Source organism: Poecile atricapillus, chromosome 19 (genome assembly GCF_030490865.1).
Source record: "Poecile atricapillus isolate bPoeAtr1 chromosome 19, bPoeAtr1.hap1, whole genome shotgun sequence".
Taxonomy (NCBI): domain Eukaryota; kingdom Metazoa; phylum Chordata; class Aves; order Passeriformes; family Paridae; genus Poecile; species Poecile atricapillus.
The window spans coordinates 43,556-67,080 of record NC_081267.1 but is presented as its reverse complement, the minus strand read 5'-3'; the positions used below and the strand labels follow the sequence as shown (position 1 = coordinate 67,080).

The 23,525-nt window shown below is 57.8% G+C and overlaps 1 protein-coding gene and 2 long non-coding RNA genes across 6 annotated transcripts; all 3 read left to right on the top strand.

The window, feature by feature from the left end:
- The first annotated feature begins 523 nt into the window (after positions 1-523).
- LOC131586376 (protein NDRG2-like) lies at positions 524-7,361 on the top strand. 3 transcript variants are annotated; one of them, XM_058853213.1, is made up of 15 exons: positions 524-571; positions 706-751; positions 2,048-2,150; positions 2,268-2,388; positions 3,083-3,145; positions 3,238-3,298; positions 3,947-4,033; positions 4,443-4,499; positions 4,985-5,079; positions 5,309-5,353; positions 5,487-5,538; positions 5,636-5,683; positions 5,762-5,797; positions 5,900-5,951; positions 6,897-7,361. In XM_058853213.1, the coding sequence occupies exons 2-15, from the start codon at positions 710-712 to the stop codon at positions 7,034-7,036; spliced, it is 1,002 nt and encodes a 333-aa protein (XP_058709196.1). In that variant the 5' UTR covers positions 524-571; positions 706-709; the 3' UTR covers positions 7,037-7,361. The 3 variants fall into 3 exon arrangements, with proteins under 3 accessions (XP_058709196.1, XP_058709195.1, XP_058709198.1); XM_058853212.1 differs by having other exon boundaries at positions 526-598; XM_058853215.1 differs by having other exon boundaries at positions 528-581.
- Positions 7,362-16,506: 9,145 nt separating this feature from the next.
- On the top strand, positions 16,507-17,610 carry LOC131586431 (uncharacterized). Its single transcript, XR_009279139.1, has 3 exons — positions 16,507-17,256; positions 17,335-17,376; positions 17,471-17,610. It is a non-coding gene; the product is annotated as an uncharacterized LOC131586431 (long non-coding RNA).
- A 269-nt stretch (positions 17,611-17,879) lies between these two features.
- Positions 17,880-22,673, top strand: LOC131586430 (uncharacterized). Of its 2 annotated transcripts, none has more exons than XR_009279138.1 (4): positions 17,880-19,092; positions 19,187-19,349; positions 19,433-19,512; positions 21,307-22,673. It is a non-coding gene; the product is annotated as an uncharacterized LOC131586430 (long non-coding RNA). The 2 variants fall into 2 exon arrangements; XR_009279137.1 differs by lacking the exon at positions 21,307-22,673 and adding an exon at positions 19,590-20,775.
- Positions 22,674-23,525: the final 852 nt, after the last annotated feature.

Below are 23,525 nucleotides of genomic sequence, written 5' to 3'. Positions count from 1 at the left end.
TTGTTTATCCCCAGGGGCTTAATTAATCAATGACTGGAGGCTAATTAACTACTATATCCCTACTTGACTACTCCGTTCTGCTTTGCGCAGTCAATTAATGAATGGATTAATTAACGAACCATTCCAGATCGTTTACATTCCAGGCGGCCCCTCCCCCCTCCAGGCCGGTTAATTAATTAATTAATTAATTATTCATTAGTGAAGGGAGGGGGCGTGGCCTTAACGAGCACGAGAGAAGCTGGGTGGAGTTTGCTGAAGTGAAATAAAGTTGATTAAAAGTTGGGCAAAAGTTGGTCAAGAGCTGTGTAAAGTTAATTAAAAGTTGGATGAAAGTTAATTACGAGTGGAATGAAGTTCGTTAGGGCGAATTAATTACAGCAATCACACGGGGGCGTGGGGGGAGGGGCAGCAGCCGGGCCCCCCCCCCCCTCCCCCCCGGGGCTATTTTGGGGCGGCGCCCCTCCCCCACCCCGTGGGAACCGGGCGGGGGTGGGGGGAGGGGCCCCGGGGTGGGGTGGGGTGGGGGAGGGGCCGGGGTGGGGGAGGGGCCGCTCTCAGAGGGCGCCTCAAGGTGGCCGCAGGTTCCGACCCCGGGGAGGTGGGGGAGGGGCGGGTGGGGTGGGGGAGGGGCGCGGGGGTCGCGGGGGGGGGGAGGGGAGGGGTCCTGACCTCTGACCCCACCCCTCCCCCACCCCCGACGTTCAGGGTCATGGAGCTGCACGAGGCCGCCCCTCCCCCCCCGGAGGTCAAGGTGAGCATTGGGGGTGGGGGTGGGGGTGGGGGAGGGGCGGACGCCCCCACCCCTCCCCCCCACCGCCCCCTCCCCTCCCCCTCCCCCAAAATCCCCGGGGTTTCCCGGGCGGATTTTTTTAGGGGGAAAAATTGGGATTTTGGGGGAAATCCCGGGGCGTGGTCGCGTGGGGGAGGGGCTGGAGAGGGAGGGGCGCGGTCGGGGTTGGGGGTGGGGGAGGGCCGGGGGGGAAATTGGGGGGAAATTGGGGGAATTGGGGGATTTGGGGGCGGGGAAATGGGGCAGAAGGGGCGGAATTTGGGGAACCGGGGCTGGATTTGGGGGGCGAGGGGGAAATCGGGGAATTCGGGGCGAAATTGGGCGGCTCAAGGGGGAATTTTGGATGGGAAAAGCGGATTTGGGGTTGAAAACGGCGATTTGGGGCGGGATTTCAGGGATAAAGGGGGGCTTGGGGAGAAGAATGAGGGAATTTGGGGGAAAAGCCGCGAACTTGGGACAGAAATGGATGGGTTCGGGTGGAAATTGGGGTATTTGGGGAGTAAAGAAGGAAGATCGGTGGGGAAATTGGGAATTTGAGGGAAAAACTCTGGAATTTGGGGGATAAAGGGGGATTTGGGCTGGGATTTGGTGATCTGGGAGCGGAATTTGGGGGATAAAGGGGAGGTTTGGGGAGGAAAGGGGAAATTGCGGTCAGAGCCGGGAAACACAGGGTTAAAGTTTGGGATTTGGGGCCAAACTGGGGATTTTTAGGGCAAGGTGGGTAAAAAACTTGAAGAATTTTGGAGGCGGGAATGGGGCTGAACCTCGGATTTGGGGCATTTCAAGGCAAAATCTGGGGATTTGGGGAGTGCAAATTCCAGTTCTGAGGATCAAGGAGAAGTTTTTGGATTTGGGAGGTGAAAACGGGCGGTTTTGGGGTGAAAAGAAGGAATTTGGGGGGCGAAACTGAGGATTTGGCGGGCGGAAATGAGGACATTTGGGGCAACAATGAGGAATTTCGGGAGAGAAATGACGATTTAGGAGGAAAAAATGAGGGATTCGGCGTGAAAGGAGGGGATTTCGAGGAATGTGGAGCGGGGAAGTGGCAAATTTGGGGTGAAAACGAGGAATTTGGGTCAAACGCAAGAACGTGAGGGTGAAATTGCGGGGTTTCGCATCGGTTCCGGGGGTAAAACCGCTCTTTTTGGGCCATTCCCGCGCCATCCCCGCCGGCTGCGGGGCGGTTTTTGGGGAGCAAACCCCGATTTTGGGGCCCGGGGTCCCGGCTCGGGCTGATCGGGGGTTCCCATCCGGCAGCACCTTCTGGAGACGCCCTTCGGGGTGGTGCACGCCTGGATCTCGGGGTGCCCCCGGGCCGGGCGCCCCGCGCTGCTGACCCTGCCGGACGTGGGGCACACGCGTGAGTCCCCGCCCCGCCCCGCCCCCCCCGCGCGACCCCCGCCCCGCCCCGCCCCCCCCGCGCGACCCCCGCCCCCCGCCCCGCCCCCCCCGCGCGCCGCTCACCCCTCCCCCCCAGACCGGACCTGCTTCTCGGAGCTGTTCGGGCACCCCGAGATGATGGAGATCGCCCGGAGCTTCCACCTGGTGCACCTGGAGCCGCCCGGCATGGAGGAGGGGGCGCCGCCCTACCCGCCCGGGTACCGAGTGACCGCTGAGTGACCGCTGAGTGACCACTGAGTGACCGCGAGTGACCACTGAGTGACCGCGAGTGGCCGCTGAGTGACCGCGAGTGACCACTGAGTGACCGCGAGTGACCGCGAGTGGCCGCTGAGTGACCGCGAGTGACTGCGAGTGACATCTGAGTGACATCTGAGTGACCGCATGTGACCGAGAGTGCCACTGAGTGACCGCGAGTGACCGCGAGTGACAGCGAGTGACCACTGAGTGACCACTGAGTGATTGCTGATCCCGAGTGACACCTAAGTGTCCCTTTGACCCCCTGGATGACCCCCTGACCCCCGGGTGACCCGAGTGACCCCCGAGTGACCCGAGTAACCCCTGGGTGACCCCTGGGTGACCGAGTGACCCCTGGGTGACCCGAGTGACCCCTGGGTGACCCCTGGGTGACCGAGTGACCCCCGAGTGACCCCTAGGTGACCCCCGGGTGACTGAGTGACCCCTGGGTGACCCCTGGGTGACCGAGTGACCCCTGGGTGACCCCTGGGTGACCCCTGGGTGACCGAGTGACCCCCGGGTGACCCGAGTGATCCCTGGGTGACCCCTGGGTGATCGAGTGACCCCTGGGTGACCCCTGGGTGACCCCTGGGTGACCGAGTGACCCCTGGGTGACCCGAGTGACCCCCGGGTGACCCGAGTGACCCCTGGCCGCAGGTACCAGTACCCCTCTCTGGAGCAGCTGGCCGAGGCCATCCCGGGGGTCCTGCAGGGCCTGGGGTGAGTGGGGGAGGGGGGGGGGGTGGGGGCGGGGTCAGCGCCCGCCGTGACCTCTGACCTTTCGCCTCTCCCCCCCCCCCCCCCCCCCGCAGCATCCGCAGCATCGTCGGGGTGGGGGTGGGGGCCGGGGCCTTCGTGCTGGCCAAGTTCGGGGTGAGTGGGGGAGGGGCAGGGCTGGGGGGGGTCGGGGGGCACTGGGAGGGTACTGGGGGGGTACTGGAAGGGTACTGGGGGTCACTGGGGGGGTCGGGGGGTACTGGGGGGGGGTACTGGGGGGGGTACTGGGGAGGCATTGGGGGTGTCGGGGGGCACTGGGGGTACTGGGGGGGTACTGGGGGGTACTGGGGGGGCCGGGGGGTACTGGGGAGGTCGGGGGGCACTGGGTGGGTCGGGGGGCACTGGGAGGGTACTGGGGGGCACTGGGGGGGTCGGGGAGCACTGGGAGGGTACTGGGGGGGTACTGGAAGGGTACTGGGGGTCACTGGGGGGGTCGGGGGGCACTGAGGGGCACTGGGAGGGTACTGGGGGGCACTGGGGTGGTCGGGGGGCACTGGGGGGCACTGGGAGGGTACTGGGGGGGTCGGGGGGCACTGGGGGGGTACTGGGGAGGCACTGGGGTGGTCGGGGGGCACTGGGGGGCACTGGGAGGGTACTGGGGGGCACTGGGGGGGTCCTGGGGGGCACTGGGGATACTGGGGAGGCACTGGGGAGGTCGGGGGGCACTGGGGGGATACTGGGGGGGTTGGGGGGTGCTGGGGGGGCACTGGGGGCACTCTGGGGTCACCCGGGGGTCCCCCCCAGCTGCTGCACCCTGAAGCTGTGGAGGGGCTGGTGCTGGTCAACCTCGACCCCCGCGCCAAGGGCTGGATGGACTGGGCCGCCAGCAAGGTGGGCGTGGCCGGGGGCGTGGCCGGGGCGTGGCCAGGGGGTGTGGTCAGGGGGTGTGGTCAGGGGGTGTGGTCAGGGGGTGTGGTCAGGCATGGGGCAGGGGGGGAGGAAAAGGGGGGGCCTGGGGGTCCTGTGAGGATTGGGGGGATCTCGGGGGGGATTGGGGATGGAGGTTTCAGGCTCTGGGGTTCCTGTGGGGATTGGGGGGGATCTCGGGGGGGTTTGGGTCTCTCTGGAGGTCTTGGGGGGTCTCGGGGGGATTTGGGGCTGGGGGTTTCGGGCTCTGGGGTTCCTGTGGGGATTGGGGGGGATCTCAGGGGGGTTTGGGTCTCTCTGGAGCTCGGGGGGTCTCGGGGGGTCTCAGAGGGGTCTCGGGGGGTCTCGGGGGTCTCACACTGTCCCTCCCCAGCTGTCAGGGCTGAGGATGTCAACGAACGAGATGATCCTGAGCCACCTCTTCACCCAGGTGGGGACGGGGCCCGGGGGGCTCCGCGGGACATTTCTGGGTCTGGGGGCGGCCGCGGCTGTCTCGGGGCAGGGCTGGGGCATCTGGGGGCTCCCAGGAGGTCCTGGAGGTCATGGGGAGGTCCCTGGGGGTCCCTGGGGGTCACTGGGAGGTCACTGGGGGGTCAACGGGAGGTCACTGGGGGGGTCAATGGGGGGTCACTGGGGGTCACTGGGACGTCATGGGGTCACTGGGGGTCACTGGGGGGTCACTGGGGGTCACTGGGGGGGTCAATGGGGAGGTCACTGGGGGGTCACTGGGGGTCACTGTGATCACTGGAAGTCACTGGGGGTCACTGGGAGGTCATGGGGTCACTGGGGGTCACTGGGAGGTCATGGGGTCACTGGGGTCACTGGGGGTCACTGGGGGGGTCACTGGGGAGGTCACTGGAGGTCACTGGGGGTCACTGGGGGTCACTGGGGTGGACATTACTGGGCGGTCCCCAGGACGAGCTGGCGGCTGCCACTCCCCCTGTCCGGCGGCTCCGGGAGCACCTGGCGGCCACGCCCAACCCCGCCCTGCTCTGGTCTATGTACACCAGGTGAGGGCGTGGTCTTGGGGGCGTGGCCTTGGGGGCGTGGTCTGGAGCAGCAAGGCCAAAAGGCACCAAAATGGGGGTGGGCGGGGTTTCCTTCAATGGGCGTGGCTGTGTGTGAGGGGTGTGGCTTTGGGGGTGGAGTTACAGCCATGGGGTGTGGCCTGATGGGAAAAGGGGTGTGGCCATGGTGGGTGGGGCTAACGTGTTGCCCCCACCCCCTCATCCTCCTCAGCCGTGGTGACCTAGGCCTGGAGCGGAGCGGGGCCGGGAGCCTGCGGTGAGTGACCACTGAGTGACCACTGACCCTTGAGTAACCCCTGAGTGATCAATGACCCCCGAGTGACCCCTCACTGGCCATGGACACCCAAGTGACCACTGGCCCCTGAGTGACCCCTTGACCCCCCTCCCAGCTGCCCGGTCCTGCTGGTGGTCGGTGACAACTCCCCCCACGAGGATGCTGTGGTGAGTGGGGGAGGGGTGATGGGGGGCGTGGTCACTCAGGGTGTGGTCACCTGACACCACCCTGACCCCTCGACCCCCCCCCGGCCCATCCCCCAAGGTGGAGTGCAACGCCAAACTGGACCCGACGCAAACGTCCTTCCTGAAGGTGACCTTTGACCTCTCATTGACCGCTGAGTGACCACTGAGTGACCGCTCGATGGTCACTCGATGACCTCTCTTGCAGATGGCCGATGGTGGTGGGCAGCCGCAGATCGCCCAGGTGAGGGGTCAGAGGTCACGGCTGGGGTCAGTGGTGTGGGGGGTGGGAGCGGTCACCCGGGGAACGTTCAGTGGTCAGCACTGACCATGCCCCTCCCCCCAGCCCGGCCGGCTGACCGAGGCCATCAAGTACTTCCTGCAGGGCATGGGCTACAGTGAGTAACCCCAGGGACACCAGGGGGTCATCGATATGCATGAGGGGCCATCAGTATTCATGAGGGGTCATCAATATGCATGAGGGGCCATCAATATGCATGAGGGGCCATCAGTATTCATGAGGGGTCATCAATATGCATGAGGGTCCATCAATATGCATGAGGGGCCATCAGTATTCATGAGGGGTCATCGATATGCATGAGGGGTCATCGATATGCATGAGGGGCCATCAATATGCATGAGGGGTCATCAATATGCATGAGTACACAGCCTGTGGGTTGTGGAGGGGGCGTGGCTTCAGGATGGGTGGTTTTGGATTGGGTGTAGTTTGGAGAAAGGGGTGTGGTTTGCAGGGAATGGGTGTGGTTTGTAGGAAAGGGGTGTGGTTTAACAGGGAATGGGTGTGGTTTGTAGGAAAGGGGTGTGGTTTAACAGGGAATGGGCGTGGTCTGTAGGAAAGGGGTGTGGTTTAACAGGGAATAGGCGTGGTCTGTAGGAAAGGGGTGTGGTTTAACAGGGAATGGGTGTGGTTTGTAGGAAAGGGGTGTGGTTTAAATGAAGGGGGTGTCATTTTCAGAGTAAAGGGGTGTGGTTTGGAGAAAGGGGTGTGGTTTAACAGGGAATGGGCGTGGTTTGGAGAAAGGGGTGTGGATTACCAGGGAATGGGCGTGGTTTGGAGAAAGGGGTGTGGATTAACAGGGAATGGGCGTGGTCTGGAGAAAGGGGTGTGGTTTAACAGGGAATGGGCGTGGTCTGTAGGAAAGGGGTGTGGTTTAACAGGGGATGGGTGTGGTTTGGAGGAAAGGGGTGTGGTTTAATGGGGAATGGGTGTGGTTTGTAGGAAAGGGGTGTGGTTTAAATGAAGGGGGTGTCATTTTCAGAGTAAAGGGGCGTGGGTTGGAGGGGGAGGGCGTGTCTCAAGGCCAGTGGCTGTGTCCCCACAGTGGCCGCCTCCGCCATGACGCGCCTGTCCCGCTCCCGCACCGGCTCGGTCACCGTTGGGGAGGGGGAGCGCGGCCGCAGCCGGACCCTCAGCCGGGGCAGCACCGGGGGAGGGGCCGTTCCTCCCCCCGCCAACCCCTGAGGGGCTCCCCCTTTTCCCCGAAATATTAACTGGGAATTCTCCCTGAGCCCTGCGACCCCCTGGGGACCCACCTTGAGCCCTCCAGGCCCCAGGATCTCCCTGGGACCCCCAGTGGCCCCCACGACACCCTGGGATGCCCCTGGGGCTCCCTCCCCCACCCCCTGGAAACCCCTCCCCATGCGACCCTCGGGACCCCACCAAAAACTCCAGATTCCCCTCCCAGAATCCTTCCGGGACCTCCCACACCCCTCCCCACCCTCCCCGGGAAAGCCGAGGGACCCTCACAGGGCCCCCGTGGTGGCAATAAAGGGACAAAGCAGTGACAGCACCGCCTCCGCTGTGTCCGGCACCGGCACCGGGTCACGGGGGTTCCGCGGCTGCCGAGCCTGGGGAGGGAGTGAGCGGGGCGGTGTCTGTAAATAGCAGGGAGGGGGGAAAGAGAGTTAAGGGTGTAAAGTGACACGGCCGGGCTCGAGCGGGGACACGGCACTAAAAGGAGCAGCTGCCGTGCAGTGCAGTGCCGTGCCGTGCAGTGCTGTGCAGTGCCGTGCAATGACAGCAGTGGACCCTGCGAGCGCCCCTGGCTCCGCCCACCCGAGCGCCTCGCGCTCCCATGGGCCGCAGCCTCAAAGCTTCCGCCAATCCTGGCCCGCCTTGCTCCGCTCTGGCCAATCACAGCCGCCCTTTGAATCCGGGCGCGGTCCCGCCCAGCTCTGCCCCCTCAGTCGCAGCCCGGCCCCTCAGCCAGCCTGGCCCCGCTCCCCCGTTCTGCTGAGGCGCCGCTCCGGCCGCTGTCGCTTTGGGATCCGGCGGAGCCGTGCTGCCGCAGCCCCGGCAGGTGCTGTTGGGTCCCGGGAAGGGTGGGCGGGGGCTCCCCGTTCAGGTCCCGGCCATTGGTTCTCCCAGGGAAATGGGGAGAAGGCGGGGAGCGGGCGGGATCGCGGGAGCGGGGCCTGAGGGGACAGCGGGGGGTCGCGGAGTCGAGCGCGGCGGGAACGGGCGGGCTGAGATCGGCGGGCCCGGCGCTGCCTCGGGCTGTGATCGGCTGTGCTGGCCGGCCCTGGGGCACAAACAGGGTGTGCTGGAGGGGTGCGGGCGTTAGTTCGGCGGTGAGGTGCGAGCGGCGGCGAGAGCTGCGGCTGCCGATCCGGGGAGCGCCAGGACGGGACCCCCGCGGCTGCCGATCCGGGGAGCGCCGGTGAGCTCGGGCGCGACGCCCGCGTCTGCCGGGGCCAGCATCTGGGGGCCGACGGTGTCCTGGGGCGGCGGGGCCGGTCGTGGCCAGTTCTTTCCGCCACGCCCTGGGCTGTTCGGGCGGCCGGAGGCGGGTGCGGGGTCTGGAGTGGCACAGTGGGACGAGCTGCTGCTACTGCGACACAGAGAGGAGCTGTTCGTAGTTTCTGGATTGAAGATAATATTTAAAATATCGGGAACAAAGCTGGGTTTTTTTGCGATTTTATTATTGTATTTTGCTTTTATTTAAAATAATAACGGTTTTCTTTATTACATTATTTTGTTTTGCTCTTTTTATTAAAATAATAAAATTATTATTAATAATTGTCATTACTCTTAATAAGATATATTTTTATGTTTACATTTATTAATATATTAATTAAATATTATTAATAAATAAATATTAAATATTATTTATTAATTACTTTAGGGGCTTTTTTGCTGAATAGCTGATGTTAATTCAGTAAAGACTGTGGGGCTGGGGCTGAAACACCACTTGTGGGGCCAGTGGAGACATAAAGCCCCAGGGTGTGGAATAAAGACCTTGGCACTGGAGTCAGGCCTAAAGCAATGTGGGGCAATGGAAATACTGAGGCTGGAGCTGGATAAATGCCATGGGGGAAGGGGATGGAGCTGCAGCTCAGGGCCTGCAGAAGGTGCCTGGGGGCTTAGCAGCCCCTGCCCGCTGGTACCAAGCAGAGGCTGAGGGTCTGGGGGCTGGGAGGGCTCCAGGGCCCGAGAACCAGCCCAAGGGCACCTTTTGGGATGGGGGAGCAGGGGCCCAATGGCTATTCCCAGCCCCTGGTGCTGCCTGGGGGAGGTGAGGGGGCCTTTGGGCAAGTGCTGGGCTGAGACCCAGGGGCAGGGGGAAGGTACCTGTTGGGCTTGAGGCCTCAAGTGGCCCCAAAGTTGGGCTCCCATTAGGGTGGGTAGGACAACTCCTAGAGACATTGATGTGATGGTGATAACTGATTTGTGGCCTTATCAACAGCCCCGGGCTGCAGTGAGAAGCAGGAGCAGCTTTTAGCCACTGGCAGTGGGAAGCTGAGGAGCTGGAACTGAGGAAGCAGAGCTGGAGGAGACAAATATGGTAGGGTTTAGGGTGAAACTGTTGTGGGGCTGGGATAAGGAATATGGAGCCGGGATGCGAACTGCGTGGCAGGAGCTGAAATCAAGGTAAGGGCTGGGATAGGGCCTTGCAGAGCTGTTCCTGCAGTAAGGATGGTCAGGTTGGGCTGGAATGTGGATTCAAGAGCTAAACTCAAACCACAGAGAGCTAGAGCTAAAACAGAGATCCTGCCTGGAGAGCCAGAAAGCAGCATGATGTGGCACTGCTGGGAAGATGTGGAGGCAGAAGCGCAGCACAAGAGCTGGCAGTCAAATAAAGCTTGTGGGACTGAAGCTGAAATCACTGGGGCCGGGGTGGGGACTGCAGTGCTGCAGCTGCAAACGCTGTTCTGAGGGGATAGTGACTGTAGATGTGGGAAGCAACCATAGAATGGTACACAATGGGATGGGCTGCAAATACAGTGAAGATTGATTTGGGGTTGGGATGGGGTTGGAGTGGCATTTCTTGGCCTGGAGGTGAAACCTCAGAGCTGGAACCAAAACAAAGACCCTTTTGTCTCAACCTGGAGCAGCTTCACCTAGCGGAGCAGGGGAAAAGGAAGCAGATGTGGAGCTGGAAGAAGAGAGCTGGCCGTGAAATAAAGCTTGTGGGTCAGTCAAGAGCTGAAATCACTGGGGCAGGGATATTGACTGTGGGGTGGGCTTAGAGGCCCTAGGGCCGGAGCTGAAATGTTGCAGAGCTGGAGCCAAGAGGAAGATCCTGCTCCTTGAACCTGGAGAGTTTTCAGCCAGCAGACTTGGAGAAACACACATCTGGAGCTGGAAGAAAAGAGCTGGCTGTGAAATAAAGCTTGTGGGTTAAGAGCTGAAATCACTGGGGCAGGGAAGGGGTCACTAGGACTGGAACTATAATCACTGTGGGGCTGGGATAGAGACTGAGAGTGGGATTGACACTGCTGGGTGAGATAACTATGGTAGCATTCATATGCTGAAATCACTGGAGGTCAGTGATACTGATGTTGGGGCAGGGTCAAAGGGCTGAGGTCAAGGGCAAAAGCTCAGGAGTCAATGGTTAAAGTGAAAAGTCAGGGATTCAAAGTTCAAGGGTCACATGTGAATGGTCAGGGTTCAAAGATCAAGAGTAAAGGGTCCAAGGTCCAATGTTACGGGTTAATTTTCCAAGGTTGTGTGGTCCAAGGTCAATTATCAGGGAATCAAACTTCAGAGAGCAGAAGTCAAGAGTCAAAGGTCAAAATTCAGAGGTTAAGAGTAAAAGGTCAGTGGGAAGTTGCCAGGGAGTTGCAGGGAAGAGGAGTATTTCTAAACTTTATCCATATTTCCCTGTAATTCTGGGTGTTTGGATTTCCTTTGTGCTCGTCAGGATAAGCCATAAACGAGCCCCTGAACTCTGCATCGATGTGTGAAACACTTCCACAGAAAGGCAAGTCAGCAGTGATTCTAGAGGAAAAATTAGAGGTGATGTCTTATGATCCATGGGGAATTACATTGGGAATTATGAAACTCAAACACATGGAATTGTGGAGGTGGAATTCCATTTTCAGCCTTGGGCACCTGGAGGAGGAGAGGTGTCCTCATCCATAGCAAGGAAAGCCTGGTGCCCCTGTGTGTCAGGTGCAGACAATGAGCTGTCCAGGGAATGAGCAACAAGTTCCTTCTGCCCCTGCCCTCACCCGTAGGATAGCAACAGCACAAACTGAACTGTGAGGATGATGAGGGCTCAGAGCAGCCCCAGGTGTGAGCAGTGAGGTTGATGAGGGGACAGAGCAGCCCCAGGTGTGAGCAGTGAGGTTGATGGAGGAGCGGGTGGGTCCTGCCCGGGGCTGTTTTAGGGGGAGGGTTTCCCTCAGTTCACTTGGGCACGGAGCAGCTGGAAGAGAGTCATTTATGGTGGGCTCCACGGGGGTATCTCATGGAACGATACCGGGAGCATCTCATAGGGTCTGGGAGAACAGCTGGATGCACTTGGACATGGAGCATTGCTTAAAGGAGGTGCCCAGGGACAAACCTTTGTGTCGCGAAGCAGCATCGGAGCAAGTAAGCCAGTGCGGGTTTGCAGGGGGGACTTTTCTCCTTTTCCTTTTTGATTTCCTCTTGCCGGGGAGCGACAGAGCCGTGCGGAGGCGAGGCGAGCTCTGCCGGGCCGGCAGGCGGGAGCCGCGGCGCGGAGCTGTGTCCGTCCGGCCGCTCCGCCCGCTCCGGGCGCGGGGCTCGGGCACCGCCGGGGTCCCTTCGGGCCGGTCCCGGTGCCGCTGGGCGGGCCGGGCTCTCCCGGGGCCGGGGCCGCCCCCGCCCGCCGGAGGAGCCGCTTTCCTGCCGGGAGCCCCGGTCCGTCCGGGGGCCGGGAGCGCGGGGCCGCCCCCGGGTGCCGAGTGCCGCCGCTGCCGGGGCTCGCGTGGCTCCCCCGGTCCCCCCGCACCTGGAGCGGCGCCAGCCCGGGAGCGAGTCCCGGCGAGGGCCGCTGGGGGACACTCGTGGCTCGTCAGGTTCAGAGTGCGCTGGCAAAAGCCGCTGGGAGGTGGGGAGGGGGAAAAGCCCGACCTTCCGGCCTTTTTGTCTCGGGGCTTTGTCGGTATTGCTCTTTAGCCGAGCCGCGCCTTTAAATAACGATGTGGCGCCTTCTAGAAACTGTGTCCAATACCTTTTGCACCTTCACGTGAGGGCTTCGAGCTCAGGTTTTTCCATTGCCGAGTTAATTGCAGGTCCAAGCTGGCAGCGTCCCGTGCATCTGGTGTGCGTGAATCTGTTTGTGATGTTCATTTCCTCTGGATGCAGAGTTGGGCTTGTTGGGCAGACCGTGTTTCTCAAACCTCGGAGCTTGTTTAAGGCTTGTACACGATTTTCTGGAGACGCGGGCTGGGGGAGAACTTTGTCTTGCTGCTGTACTAGGGAATGGAATACAGGGGGTACCCGCAATATCCCCGTGGAAGCTGGAATGTCCGAGGAAATGGATGCGACAATTCTCGGGGCTGAACCTGGCTCCCAGCGCTCTGCAGCGTAGGACGCGAGAGAGCAGGGCCGAGGGACAGCGGGGTAGGAGCGGCGAGGTGCTTCGTGCTCTGGGTTTGGTGTCGCTGATGTTTCCAGAGCCAGAGCAGGTTGATTTGGTTCTGGTGCACTGGAACGGGATCCAAACCTTAGAAAGGTTTGAGACAAACTGGGAGGAAATGTTTTAAAATGAATGTGTTTCTTAATAGAAAGCAGGTTTCAGTCCGTTTTTAAATTGATTTTAAAGGAGGTTTTTTTTTGTTGTGGAGGAAAGACCAGTAGATTTTAGAAGGGTTTTTATATTTGTTTTGAAAAATTATTTTAGTATTGTTAGTTGAAGTGTTAGGATGAGTTGTGTTTTAGTGTGGAATCTTTTTGAGGGGGTTCAGATTTTTTCTAGGTTAAGATTTTTTTCCCTTGGTTGGTGGAGGTACTGTGATTTTATTGATGATATTGGTGGGAACTTGTTGCTGTTTGTTTTTGGCTATTTTATTTTTACGAATTGGATTTTTGCAGTTGGACTGGAAGAATTCACTTTATTTCAAAACATACTACTTTAATGATGTAAAGGTTTCCATATTAACTCCTCAGTGTCTTAGATTTTTTTTCTCATTTAGGTTTTCCAGAATTTATGGATAATTTAGCAATCAAGCAGGGATGGCACCCAGTTCTTGAAAAGATGGCTATGGAAAAACCTGTGTCTAACAACACGTACCTGACGGAGGGCAACAATTTTGCTGTTATTACAGGGCCAAATACGAGTGGCAAATCAACGTTGGCAGGGATCTGCCGGAGGAGAGGAGTTTCTGGTGGGCTCCCAGTGGCATCTGATGGAGTGATGGTGAGAGCATCTCATAGGGTCTGGGGGAGCACCTGGATGCACTTGGATGTGGAGCACCGCTTAAAGGAGGTGGTGAGGGACAAAGCTTTTTGCCAGGAAGCAGCACCTGAACAGCTGAGCCACTGTGGATTTGCAGGGGTGATCTTTCTCCTTTTCTCTTTTGATTTCACTTTGGCAGTCCCTCCCCGGTGCCCTCAATCTGTCACAAGAATTCCAAGAAAAAAAAAGGCTGAGGAAACAGTGAAAAGAAGGGGTATAGGTAAGGTGGAGTTCAGGTGTACCCTACCCCAAACCCTAAACAGCAGCCCTAACAGTGCCACCATTTCCCTGAGACAGCTGCAGGCAGGAACCCTAAAGCAGCAGAGTGCCAGAACCCTCGAGAGCTGCAGACAGTACCCCTGGTGCTAGGGTCAGCCAGGAGATAGTGGGGGGACGATCCGTAGGGTTGGGGAAACAGGGGGTTTCCCGCCCCGCCCCACCCTGGGCTCTCGGTCCCTCCGCAGCCGGGGATTGCTCCCACCCCTCCTCGAGGCGGCGGTTGGCAGGGCTTCGTGCCTAGCCTCCGCAAAGAGTTCGGCTCTGTCAGCCTCTGCCCTGTCTCAGGGCCAAACTTAGGTAGGGTAGGGAGCAACTGTGGATTGCCTGGTCCGGGCTAATGGACATCTCTTGGGGCCTATGGATAAGGAGCATCCCCGGTTGCAAGCGTAGGGTTCTAACTAAGTTTGTAGGGTTCAGCGGGGGAGCTTGGCAGTGACACAGAGAGGCTGAGGGAGGGCTTCAGAGGTCGAGGGCTGGAGACAAACAGTGAAAATAAAAAGGGTACAGGTTTCGATATAAGGTAGAGTACAGGACTATTCAAACCCTAAACAGCAGCCCTAACAGTGCTCCCGTTTCCCTGAGGCAGCTGCAGGCAGGAACCCTAAAGCAGCAGAGTGCCAGAACCCCCGAGAGCTGCAGGCAGTACCCCTGGTGCTAGGGCCAGCCAGGAAGAGATAGTGGGTGCTAGGGCCTACTGCTGTCATATAAGCTGGGGTTTCCATCCTTGGGGTACCCTGGGCTCCCTGTCCCTCACTGACTGGAGAGTCTTCCTCCCCTCCTTGAGGTGGTGGTAATTTGGCTGTGTCAGCCAATACTGCTGTGAAGCAAGCCTCTGCCTCCCTGCGAGGTGAAGTGTGCAGCCCATGAACCTGGGCATTCTCTAGAGAAGGTAAGTGCTGGGTTTTCACAGATGTGCCGCTAAGATCCTGCATTGATATTTGGTCTTCTAGATTGTAGCTGACCAGGAGACGACATCCTGGCGATGGCAGGAACTTCCCGGATAGCGCAATGGCCTTCCTGGGCGTCCTCGTGTGGATCCTCCCCGCCGGGCATCCGAGAGCTAAGTCAAAGGCTACAAATTGCAGAGGGGCTGAAAGCGGGGTGCCGGGTCGGGACTCGTGACCTGGGATTATGGAGTCAGCTTTGGGGACGGGGAGGTCCAGGCTGTGGCCCCTTAGGCCACGTGAAGGGAGAGCCTCACTTTTGTTCACAGTGCTGAGGTGTGCAGGACGGAGCAGCCCCAGGGCGTGTTGTATCACTTGTCCGTCGTGCCTTGTGTGTCTTTTGTGCTTCTTGTGTTGTACGTGCCTCGCCTTATCTCTTCTGGGGGCTTACCAGAAACCCTGGCGTTGCTCCTCGCATCTCTGATCTCTGGGCTCCTCAGCCCGACACCATCGAAGCTTTGCCTCGGGAGCTCTCAGAGGCCTCGGAATCGCGTCTCTCTTTTAAAAGCATCCGATCGGATGTCTTTTAGAGGTCTTGTTCCGAGCTGTGTCAACAGCCGTGCGCCGCGAGGATCCATTGTTGCGGCTTAGGTCTTGAAGAAACGCAGAGATAGGTAGGGGGCTGTGGCCCTCAGATTCTCGGGCATCCGTCTTGGCAGTTGCTGGAGTTTGTCATTCCATCAGCATCTTCTTCCTCCCGGGTTCTGCGAGCTTCATCAGCTCGCCTTCATTCTCACCCGGCTCATCTCGTTCCGCGTTCTCTCGGTCCTTGTGGCCATTCTTGTGGCTCAGAGTTTTGTCTCCCCGTTGTGTCCCCTCGTCTGTTGTCTTGTGTGTCACGGGTGTCTGGGTGTAGTTGTCCCGGAGCTGCTCTGTCCTGCTGCCCAGCCTGGGTGTAGGTGTAAAAGGCCGAGTCCCAGGCCCCTGTAATTTGAAATTTGTCATGTAGGGTGTGGTTGGAGTCTAGCGGGTGTTCCTAGATTGACACAAGATGTCTGGAGCTGTGAAGTTACCCTGCAGCACTTTGACTTTTGTCTCAGCTTTCTTTCAGATGCGGACGGATGAAATCGGTGGCAGAGCGCCCCATCCAGGGTAAGGGGGTTCCCGCGAGAAGGTAAGTCAATGTTTGTCTTTGCAGGGCAACTGGAACCGGTCACTGTGTTACAGGTCTCCTCTTTGTGTTTATTTTTAGGAAGTAGAGCCAGCTGGCAGCAGTCAAGGCGAAGTGGGCAAGGTGAGCATTGATTGGTGGAGGGAAACTGTTGTTATTGCTGGGCTCTCAGTTTCTGGTGCAAATGCCAAGCGTCCCTTCTTGTTTGCGTGCTTTAGGCGGTCCAGTCGCGTTTCGTCGAGACACCCTCCCCAACCAACCGGCCGGCACAGCTGTTTCACCGCTCCCGTGAGCCCTGCGGAAGCGTTACGGGACCGTGTGACGGAGCCTTTTCCATGTAAAGGGGCCGTGTGGGTGGCCTTCAGGAACGGGCCGAGGGGTTGCCGTGAGTTGGGGATGTCGGGAGGAGGAGCGAGGGTCCCTTTGAATTTCAGCAATGCCACATCACTTTGTCTTCTCTTAACTCAGGCACGCCCTGCGATGACGGCGTCCAGCTCCCGGCGTGGCCGAAGCGTGCGGCCTCAGGACGCGGCCGTTCACAGGAGACCGTGAGTCGCGGAATTGTTGGGTTTTGGCTGATGCCCTGCAAAGATCAGCCGCTGATTTTGTGTTTTATTTATTGTAGCTGACCGAGAGACGGCAGCCTGGCGATGGCAGGAACTTCCCAGATGGCGAGGCGGCCTTCCTTGGTGCTCCATGTTGATCCACCCTGCCGGGCATCTGAGAGCTAAGTCGAAGGCTATGAATTGCAGGGGGGATGAAAGCGTGACCTGGGATTATGGAGTCAGCTTTGTTGATGGGGAGGTCCAGGCTGTGGCCCCTTAGGCCACATGAAGGGAGAGCCTCACATTTGTTCACAGTGCTGAGGTGTGCAGGACGGAGCAGCCCCAGGGCGTGTTGTATCACTTGTCCATCGTGCCTTCTGTGTCTTTTGTGCTTTTTGTGTTGTACGTGCCTCGCCTTATCTCTTCTGGGGGCTTACCAGAAACCCCAGTGTCACTCCTCGCATCTCTGATCTCTGGGCTCCTCAGCCCGACACCATCGAAGCTTTGCCTCGGGAGCTCTCAGAGGCCTCGGAATCGCGTCTCTCTTTTAAAAGCATCCGATCGGATGTCTTTTAGAGGTCTTGTTCCGTGCTGTGTCAACAGCCGTGCGCCGTGAGGATCCATTGTTGCGGCTTAGGTCTTGAAGAAACGCAGAGATAGGTAGGGGGCTGTGGCCCTCAGATTCTCGGGCATCCGTCTTGGCAGTTGCTGGAGTTTGTCATTCCATCAGCATCTTCTTCCTCCCGGGTTCTGCGAGCTTCATCAGCTCATTCTCACCCGGCTCATCTCGTTCCGCGTTCTCTCGGTCCTTGCGGCCGTTCTTGTGGCCCAGAGTTTTGTCTCCCCATTGTGTCCCCTCGTCTGTTGTCTTGTGTGTCACGGGTGTCTGGGTGTAGTTGTCCCGGAGCTGCTCTGTCCTGCTGCCCAGCCTGGGTGTAGGTGTAAAAGGCCGAGTCCCAGGCCCCTGTAATTTGAAATTTGTGATGTAGGGTGTAGTTGGAGTCTAGCGGGTGCTCCTAGATTGACACAAGATGTCTGGAGCTGTAAAGTTACCCTGCAGCACTTTGACTTTTGTCTCAGCTTTCTTTCAGATGCGGACGGATGAAATCGGTGGCAGAGCGCCCCATGCAGGGTAAGGGGGTTCCCGCGAGAAGGTAAGTCAATGTTTGTCTTTGCAGGGCAACTGGAACCGGTCACTGTGTGACAGATCTCCTCTTTGTGTTTATTTTTAGGAAGTGAAGCCGGCTAGCAGCAGTCAAGGCGAAGTGGGCAAGGTGAGCATTGACCGGTGGAGGGAAGCTGTTGTTATCGCTGGGCTCTCAGTTTCTGGTGCAATGCTAAGCCTCCCATCTTGTTTGCGTGCTTTAGGCGGTCCAGTCGCATTTCGCCGAGATCCCCTCCCCAACCGGCCGGCACAGCTGTTTCACCGCTCCCGTGAGCCCTGCGGAAGCGTTACGGAACCGTGTGACGGAGCCTTTTCCACGTAAAGGGGCCGTGTGGGTGGCCTTCAGGAATGGGCTGAGGGGTTGCCGTGAGTTGGGGATGTTGGGAGGAGGAGCGAGGGTCCCTTTGAGTTTCAGCAATGCCGCATCACTTTGTCTTCTCTTAACTCAGGCGCGCCCTGTGACGACGGCGTCCGGCTCCCAGCGTGGCCGAAGCGCGCGGCCTCAGGACGTGGCTGTTCCCAGGAGACCGTGAGTCGCGGAATTGTTGGGTTTTGGCTGATGCCCTGCAAAGATCAGCCTCTGATTTTGTGTTTTATTTATTGTAGCTGACCGAGAGACGGCAGCCTGGCGTTGGCAGGAACTTCCCAGATGGCGAGGCGGCCTTCCTTGGCGCTCCACGTGGATCCTCCCCGCTGGGCATCCGAGAGCTGAGTCGGAGGCTGCGAATTGCAGAGGGGCTGAAATCGGGGTGCCGGGTCGGGACTCTGGACCTGGGGTTATGGAGTCAGCTCTGGGGACGGGGAGGTCCAGGCTGTGGCCCCTTAGGCCACGTGAAGGGAGAGCCTCACATTTGTTCACAGTGCTGAGGTGCGCAGGACGGAGCAGCCCCAGGGCGTGTTGTATCACTTGTCCATTGTGCCTTGTGTGTCTTTTGTGCTTCTTGTGTTGTACGTGCCTTGCCTTATCTCTTCTGGGGGCTTACCAGAAACCCCGGCGTCACTCCTCGCATCTCTGATCTCTGGGCTCCTCAGCCCGACACCATCGAAGCTTTGCCTCTGGAGCTCTCAGAGGCCTTGGAATCGCGTCTCTCTTGAAAAGCATCCGATCGGATGTCTTTTAGAGGTCTTGTTCCGAGCTGTGTCAACAGCCGTGCGCCGCGAGGATCCATTGTTGCGGCTTAGGTCTTGAAGAAACGCAGAGATAGGTAGGGGGCTGTGGCCCTCAGATTCTCGGGCATCCGTCTTGGCAGTTGCTGGAGTTTGTCATTCCATCAGCATCTTCTTCCTCCCGGGTTCTGCGAGCTTCATCAGCTCGCCTTCATTCTCACCCGGCTCATCTCGTTCCGCGTTCTCTCGGTCCTTGCGGCCATTCTTGTGGCCCAGAGTTTTGTCTCCCCGTTGTGTCCCCTCGTCTGTTGTCTTGTGTGTCACGGGTGTCTGGGTGTAGTTGTCGCGGAGCTGCTCTGTCCTGCTGCCCAGCCTGGGTGTAGGTGTAAAAGGCCGAGTCCCAGGGCCCTGTAATTTGAAATTTGTCATGTAGGGTGTGGTTGGAGTCCAGAGGGTGTTCCTAGATTGACACAAGATGTCTGGAGCTGTGAAGTTACCCTGCAGCACTTTGACTTTTGTCTCAGCTTTCTTTCAGATGCGGACGGATGAAATCGGTGGCAGAGCGCCCCATGCAGGGTAAGGGGGTTCCCGCGAGAAGGTAAGTCAATGTTTGTCTTTGCAGGGCAACTGGAACCGGTCACTGTGTTACAGGTCTCCTCTTTGTGTTTATTTTTAGGAAGTAGAGCCAGCTGGCAGCAGTCAAGGCGAAGTGGGCAAGGTGAGCGTTGACCAGTGGAGGGAAGCTGTTGTTATTGCTGGGCTCTCAGTTTCTGGTGCAATGCTATGCCTCCCATCTTGTTTGCGTGCTTTAGGCGGTCCAGTCGCGTTTCGCTGAGACGTCCTTGCCAACCGGCCGGCACAGCTGCTTCACCTCTCCCGTGAGCCCTGCGGAAGCGTTATGGAACCGTGTGACGGAGCCTTTTCCACGTAAAGGGGCCGTGTGGGTGGCCTTCAGGAACGGGCCGAGGGGTTGCCGTGAGTTGGGGATGTCAGGAGGAGGAGCGAGGGTCCCTTTGAGTTTCAGCAATGCCGCATCACTTTGTCTTCTCTTAACTCAGGCGCCCCCTGCGACGACGGCGTCCGGCTCCCGGCGCGGCCGAAGCGTGCGGCCTCAGGACGTGGCCGTTCACAGGAGACCGTGAGTAGCGGAATTGTTGGGTTTTGGCTGATGCCCTGCAAAGATCAGCCTCTGATTTTGTGTTTTATTTATTGTAGCTGACCGAGAGACGGCAGCCTGGCGATGGCAGGAACTTCCCAGATGGCGAGGCGGCCTTCCTTGGCGCTCCATGTTGATCCTCCCCGCTGGGCATCCGAGAGCTGAGTCGGAGGCTGCGAATTGCAGAGGGGCTGTAATCGGGGTGCCGGGTCGGGACTCTGGACCTGGGATTTTTAAGTCAGCTTTGGGGACAGAGAGGTCCAGGCTGTGGCCCCTTAGGCCACGTGAAGGGAGAGCCTCACTTTTGTTCACGGTGCTGAGGTGCGCAGGACAGAGCAGTCCCGGGGCGTGTCCCATCACTTGTCCATCGTGCCTTCTGTGTCTTTTGTGCCTCTCGTGTTGTACGTGCCTCACCTTATCTCTTCTGGGGGCTTACCAGAAACCCCGGCGTCACTCTTCGCATCTCTGATCTCTGGGCTCCTCAGCCCGACACCATCGAAGCTTTGCCTCTGGAGCCCACAGAGGCCTTGGAATCGCGTCTCTCTTTTAAAAGCATCCGATCGGATGTCTTTTAGAGGTCTTGTTCCGAGCTGTGTCAACAGCCGTGCGCCGCGAGGATCCATTGTTGCGGCTTAGGTCTTGAAGAAGCGCAGAGATAGGTAGGGGACTGTGGCCCTCAGATTCTCGGGCATCCGTCTTGGCAGTTGCTGGAGTTTGTCATTCCATCAGCATCTTCTTCCTCCCGGGTTCTGCGAGCTTCATCAGCTCGCCTTCATTCTCACCCGGCTCATCTCGTTCCGCGTTCTCTCGGTCCTTGCGGCCATTCTTGTGGCCCAGAGTTTTGTCTCCCCGTTGTGTCCCCTCGTCTGTTGTCTTGTGTGTCACGGGTGTCTGGGTGTAGTTGTCCCGGAGCTGCTCTGTCCTGCTGCCCAGCCTGGGTGTAGGTGTAAAAGGCCGAGTCCCAGGCCCCTGTAATTTGAAATTTGTGATGTAGGGTGTAGTTGGAGTCTAGAGGGTATTCCTAGATTGACACAAGATGTCTGGAGCTGTGAAGTTACCCTGCAGCACTTTGACTTTTGTCTCAGCTTTCTTTCAGATGCGGACGGATGAAATCGGTGGCAGAGCGCCCCATCCAGGGTAAGGGGGTTCCCGCGAGAAGGTAAGTCAATGTTTGTCTTTGCAGGGCAACTGGAACCGGTCACTGTGTTACAGGTCTCCTCTTTGTGTTTATTTTTAGGAAGTAGAGCCGGCTGGCAGCAGTCAAGGCGAAGCGGGCAAGGTGAGCATTTACCGGTGGAGGGAAGCTGTTGTTATCGCTGGGCTCTCAGTTTCCGGTGCAATGCTAAGCCTCCCATCTTGTTTGCGTGCTTTAGGCGGTCCAGTCGCGTTTCGCTGAGACGTCCTTCCCAACCGGCCGGCACAGCTGTTTCACCGCTCCCATGAGCCCTGCGGAAGCGTTATGGGACCGTGTGACGGAGCCTTTTCCACGTAAAGGGGCCGTGTGGGTGGCCTTCAGGAAGGGGCCGAGGGGTTGCCGTGAGTTGGGGATGTCGGGAGGAGGAGCGAGGGTCCCTTTGAGTTTCAGCAATGCCACATCACTTGGTCTTTTCTTAACTCAGGCGCGCCCTGTGACGACGGCGTCCGGCTCTTGGCGCGGCCGAAGCGCGCGGCCTCAGGAAGCGGCCGTTCACAGGAGACCGTGAGTCGTGGAATTGTTGGGTTTTGGCTGATGCCCTGCAAAGATCAGCCTCTGATTTTGTGTTTTATTTATTGTAGCTGACCGAGAGACGGCAGCCTGGCGTTGGCAGGAACTTCCCAGATGGCGAGGCAGCCTTCCTTGGCGCTCCATGTGGATCCTCCCCGCCGGGCATCCGAGAGCTGAGTCGGAGGCTGCGAATTGCAGAGGGGCTGAAAGTCGGGTGCCGGGTCGGGACTCTGGACCTGGGATTTTTAAGTCAGCTTTGGGGACGGGGAGGTCCAGGCTGTGGCCCCTTAGGCCACGTGAAGGGAGAGCCTCACTTTTGTTCACAGTGCTGAGGTGCGCAGGACAGAGCAGTCCCGGGGCGTGTTGTATCACTTGTCCGTCGTGCCTTGTGTGTCTTTTGTGCTTCTTGTGTTGTACGTGCCTTGCCTTATCTCTTCTGGGGGCTTACCAGAAACCCCGGCGTCACTCTTCGCATCTCTGATCTCTGGGCTCCTCAGCCCGACACCATCGAAGCTTTGCCTCTGGAGCCCGCAGAGGCCTTGGAATCGCGTCTCTCTTTTAAAAGCATCCGATCGGATGTCTTTTAGAGGTCTTGTTCCGTGCTGTGTCGACAGCCGTGCGCCGCGAGGATCCATTGTTGCGGCTTAGGTCTTGAAGAAACGCAGAGATAGGTAGGGGACTGTGGCCCTCAGATTCTTGGGCATCCATCTTGGCATTTGCTGGAGTTTGTCATTCCATCAGCATCTTCTTCCTCCCGGGTTCTGCGAGCTTCATCAGCTCGCCTTCATTCTCACCCGGCTCATCTCGTTCCGCGTTCTCTCGGTCCTTGCGGCCGTTCTTGTGGCCCAGAGTTTTGTCTCCCCATTGTGTCCCCTCGTCTGTTGTCTTGTGTGTCACGGGTGTCTGGGTGTAGTTGTCCCGGAGCTGCTCTGTCCTGCTGCCCAGCCTGGGTGTAGGTGTAAAAGGCCGAGTCCCAGGCCCCTGTAATTTGAAATTTGTAATGTAGGGTGAGTTGGAGTCTAGAGGGTGTTCCTAGATGGACACAAGATGTCAGGAGCTGTGAAGTTACCCTGCAGCACTTTGAGTTTTGTCTTAGCTTTCTAAGCATTACATTATTCACTTCCCGATGTGGGGTTCAAAAGAGTAACAAAAACCTATACTAATTACATTTTATTGGTACTTCCTGTGTGTTGGGCAAAAGGACTGTGGGATAAAGGACTTTGTAATGGTGTTCCTTTAGTTCATGTCTCTCAGGGTGGAGGCCTTCATGTAGTTCTAGTCTCTGAGCTTTTTTTGAGGTTTTAATCTACTTGTCCAGAAATGGATTACTTGTATTTATTTCTATTTTATGGCTATCTATCTATCTTCATTTGTTTATTATAGATGTGTATATTTTCATTTCTATATTATTCATTTAAATGCCATGCCTGTAAGTAAATAAAAAAACAAAAAGTCCCTTGATTTAAATATTTTTCATACCTATTTCTATCATATTGAACTTCTTTTTTTACACACCTAGATATAATACACAACAGATATTAAAATATATTAGCATCTATCCATATGGTTTTCATACTGAATATTAATCTACTTGTCTAGATTTGGATTACTTGTATTTATTTCTTTTTTCTTTCTCTCTAACTCTCTCTCTATATATATCTATCTAGCTCCCCTGTATTTACTTTTACATGTATCTATTTATATACTTCTCTTTCTGATGTTCTGCTTTTTGAAATTTGCATTGCTTTCTCTTTGAAACTCTACCCATTCATTCAGCTAACAGGTCAGAATGACAAAAATATAAAGCCCTGGTGAACCCCGAGTGCAGAACACGCTCGTCACTATGGAACTTAGGCAGAGAAATTTCTCTTGGTGCATTTTAGTACCTCATGGATGCACAGATGTGTTTTATACACTCACTTTTTACAGGGAAGTAAGAGGTGGAAAAACAAAACCCACTTTCTTAACCCTAAGCCGTTCCTGACATAACAAAACCCTAAAGACGGCGTGCACAGAGAGGGGGTTTCTTTCCAAGGGAATTTAGAGAGATCCATTCCTGTTCCTTGCCAATGCCTACCGTAAAAACCAGAACAGCTCCACAGGTTTTTGGATTCTGCATCCAGCCCTCGCAGGGAATTTCCTGGCAGCTCGGGGTCCCCTCTGGGCAAGGGTACCCGGCACGAGCCCTCCCCATTCCCCGCTCACCTTGCTCCTCCAGCGCAGCGCCTGCCTCCCTCTGCCGGGGACCTCGGCGTGCCCCAAGGGACACGGGAGCCCCCCAGTGCCCACC

What these genes read in the sequence shown, in the direction of transcription:
- LOC131586376 (XM_058853213.1), top strand. Translation starts at nt 710, where the DNA reads ATGGAGCTGCACGAGGCCGCCCCTCCCCCCCCGGAGGTCAAG. An exon ending in AGCGGGGCCGGGAGCCTGCG is followed by an intron (nt 5,354 to 5,486) that starts GTGAGTGACCAC and finishes CCCCCCTCCCAG; the next exon opens with CTGCCCGGTCCTGCTGGTGG. An exon ending in CCCCCCACGAGGATGCTGTG is followed by an intron (nt 5,539 to 5,635) that starts GTGAGTGGGGGA and finishes CCATCCCCCAAG; the next exon opens with GTGGAGTGCAACGCCAAACT.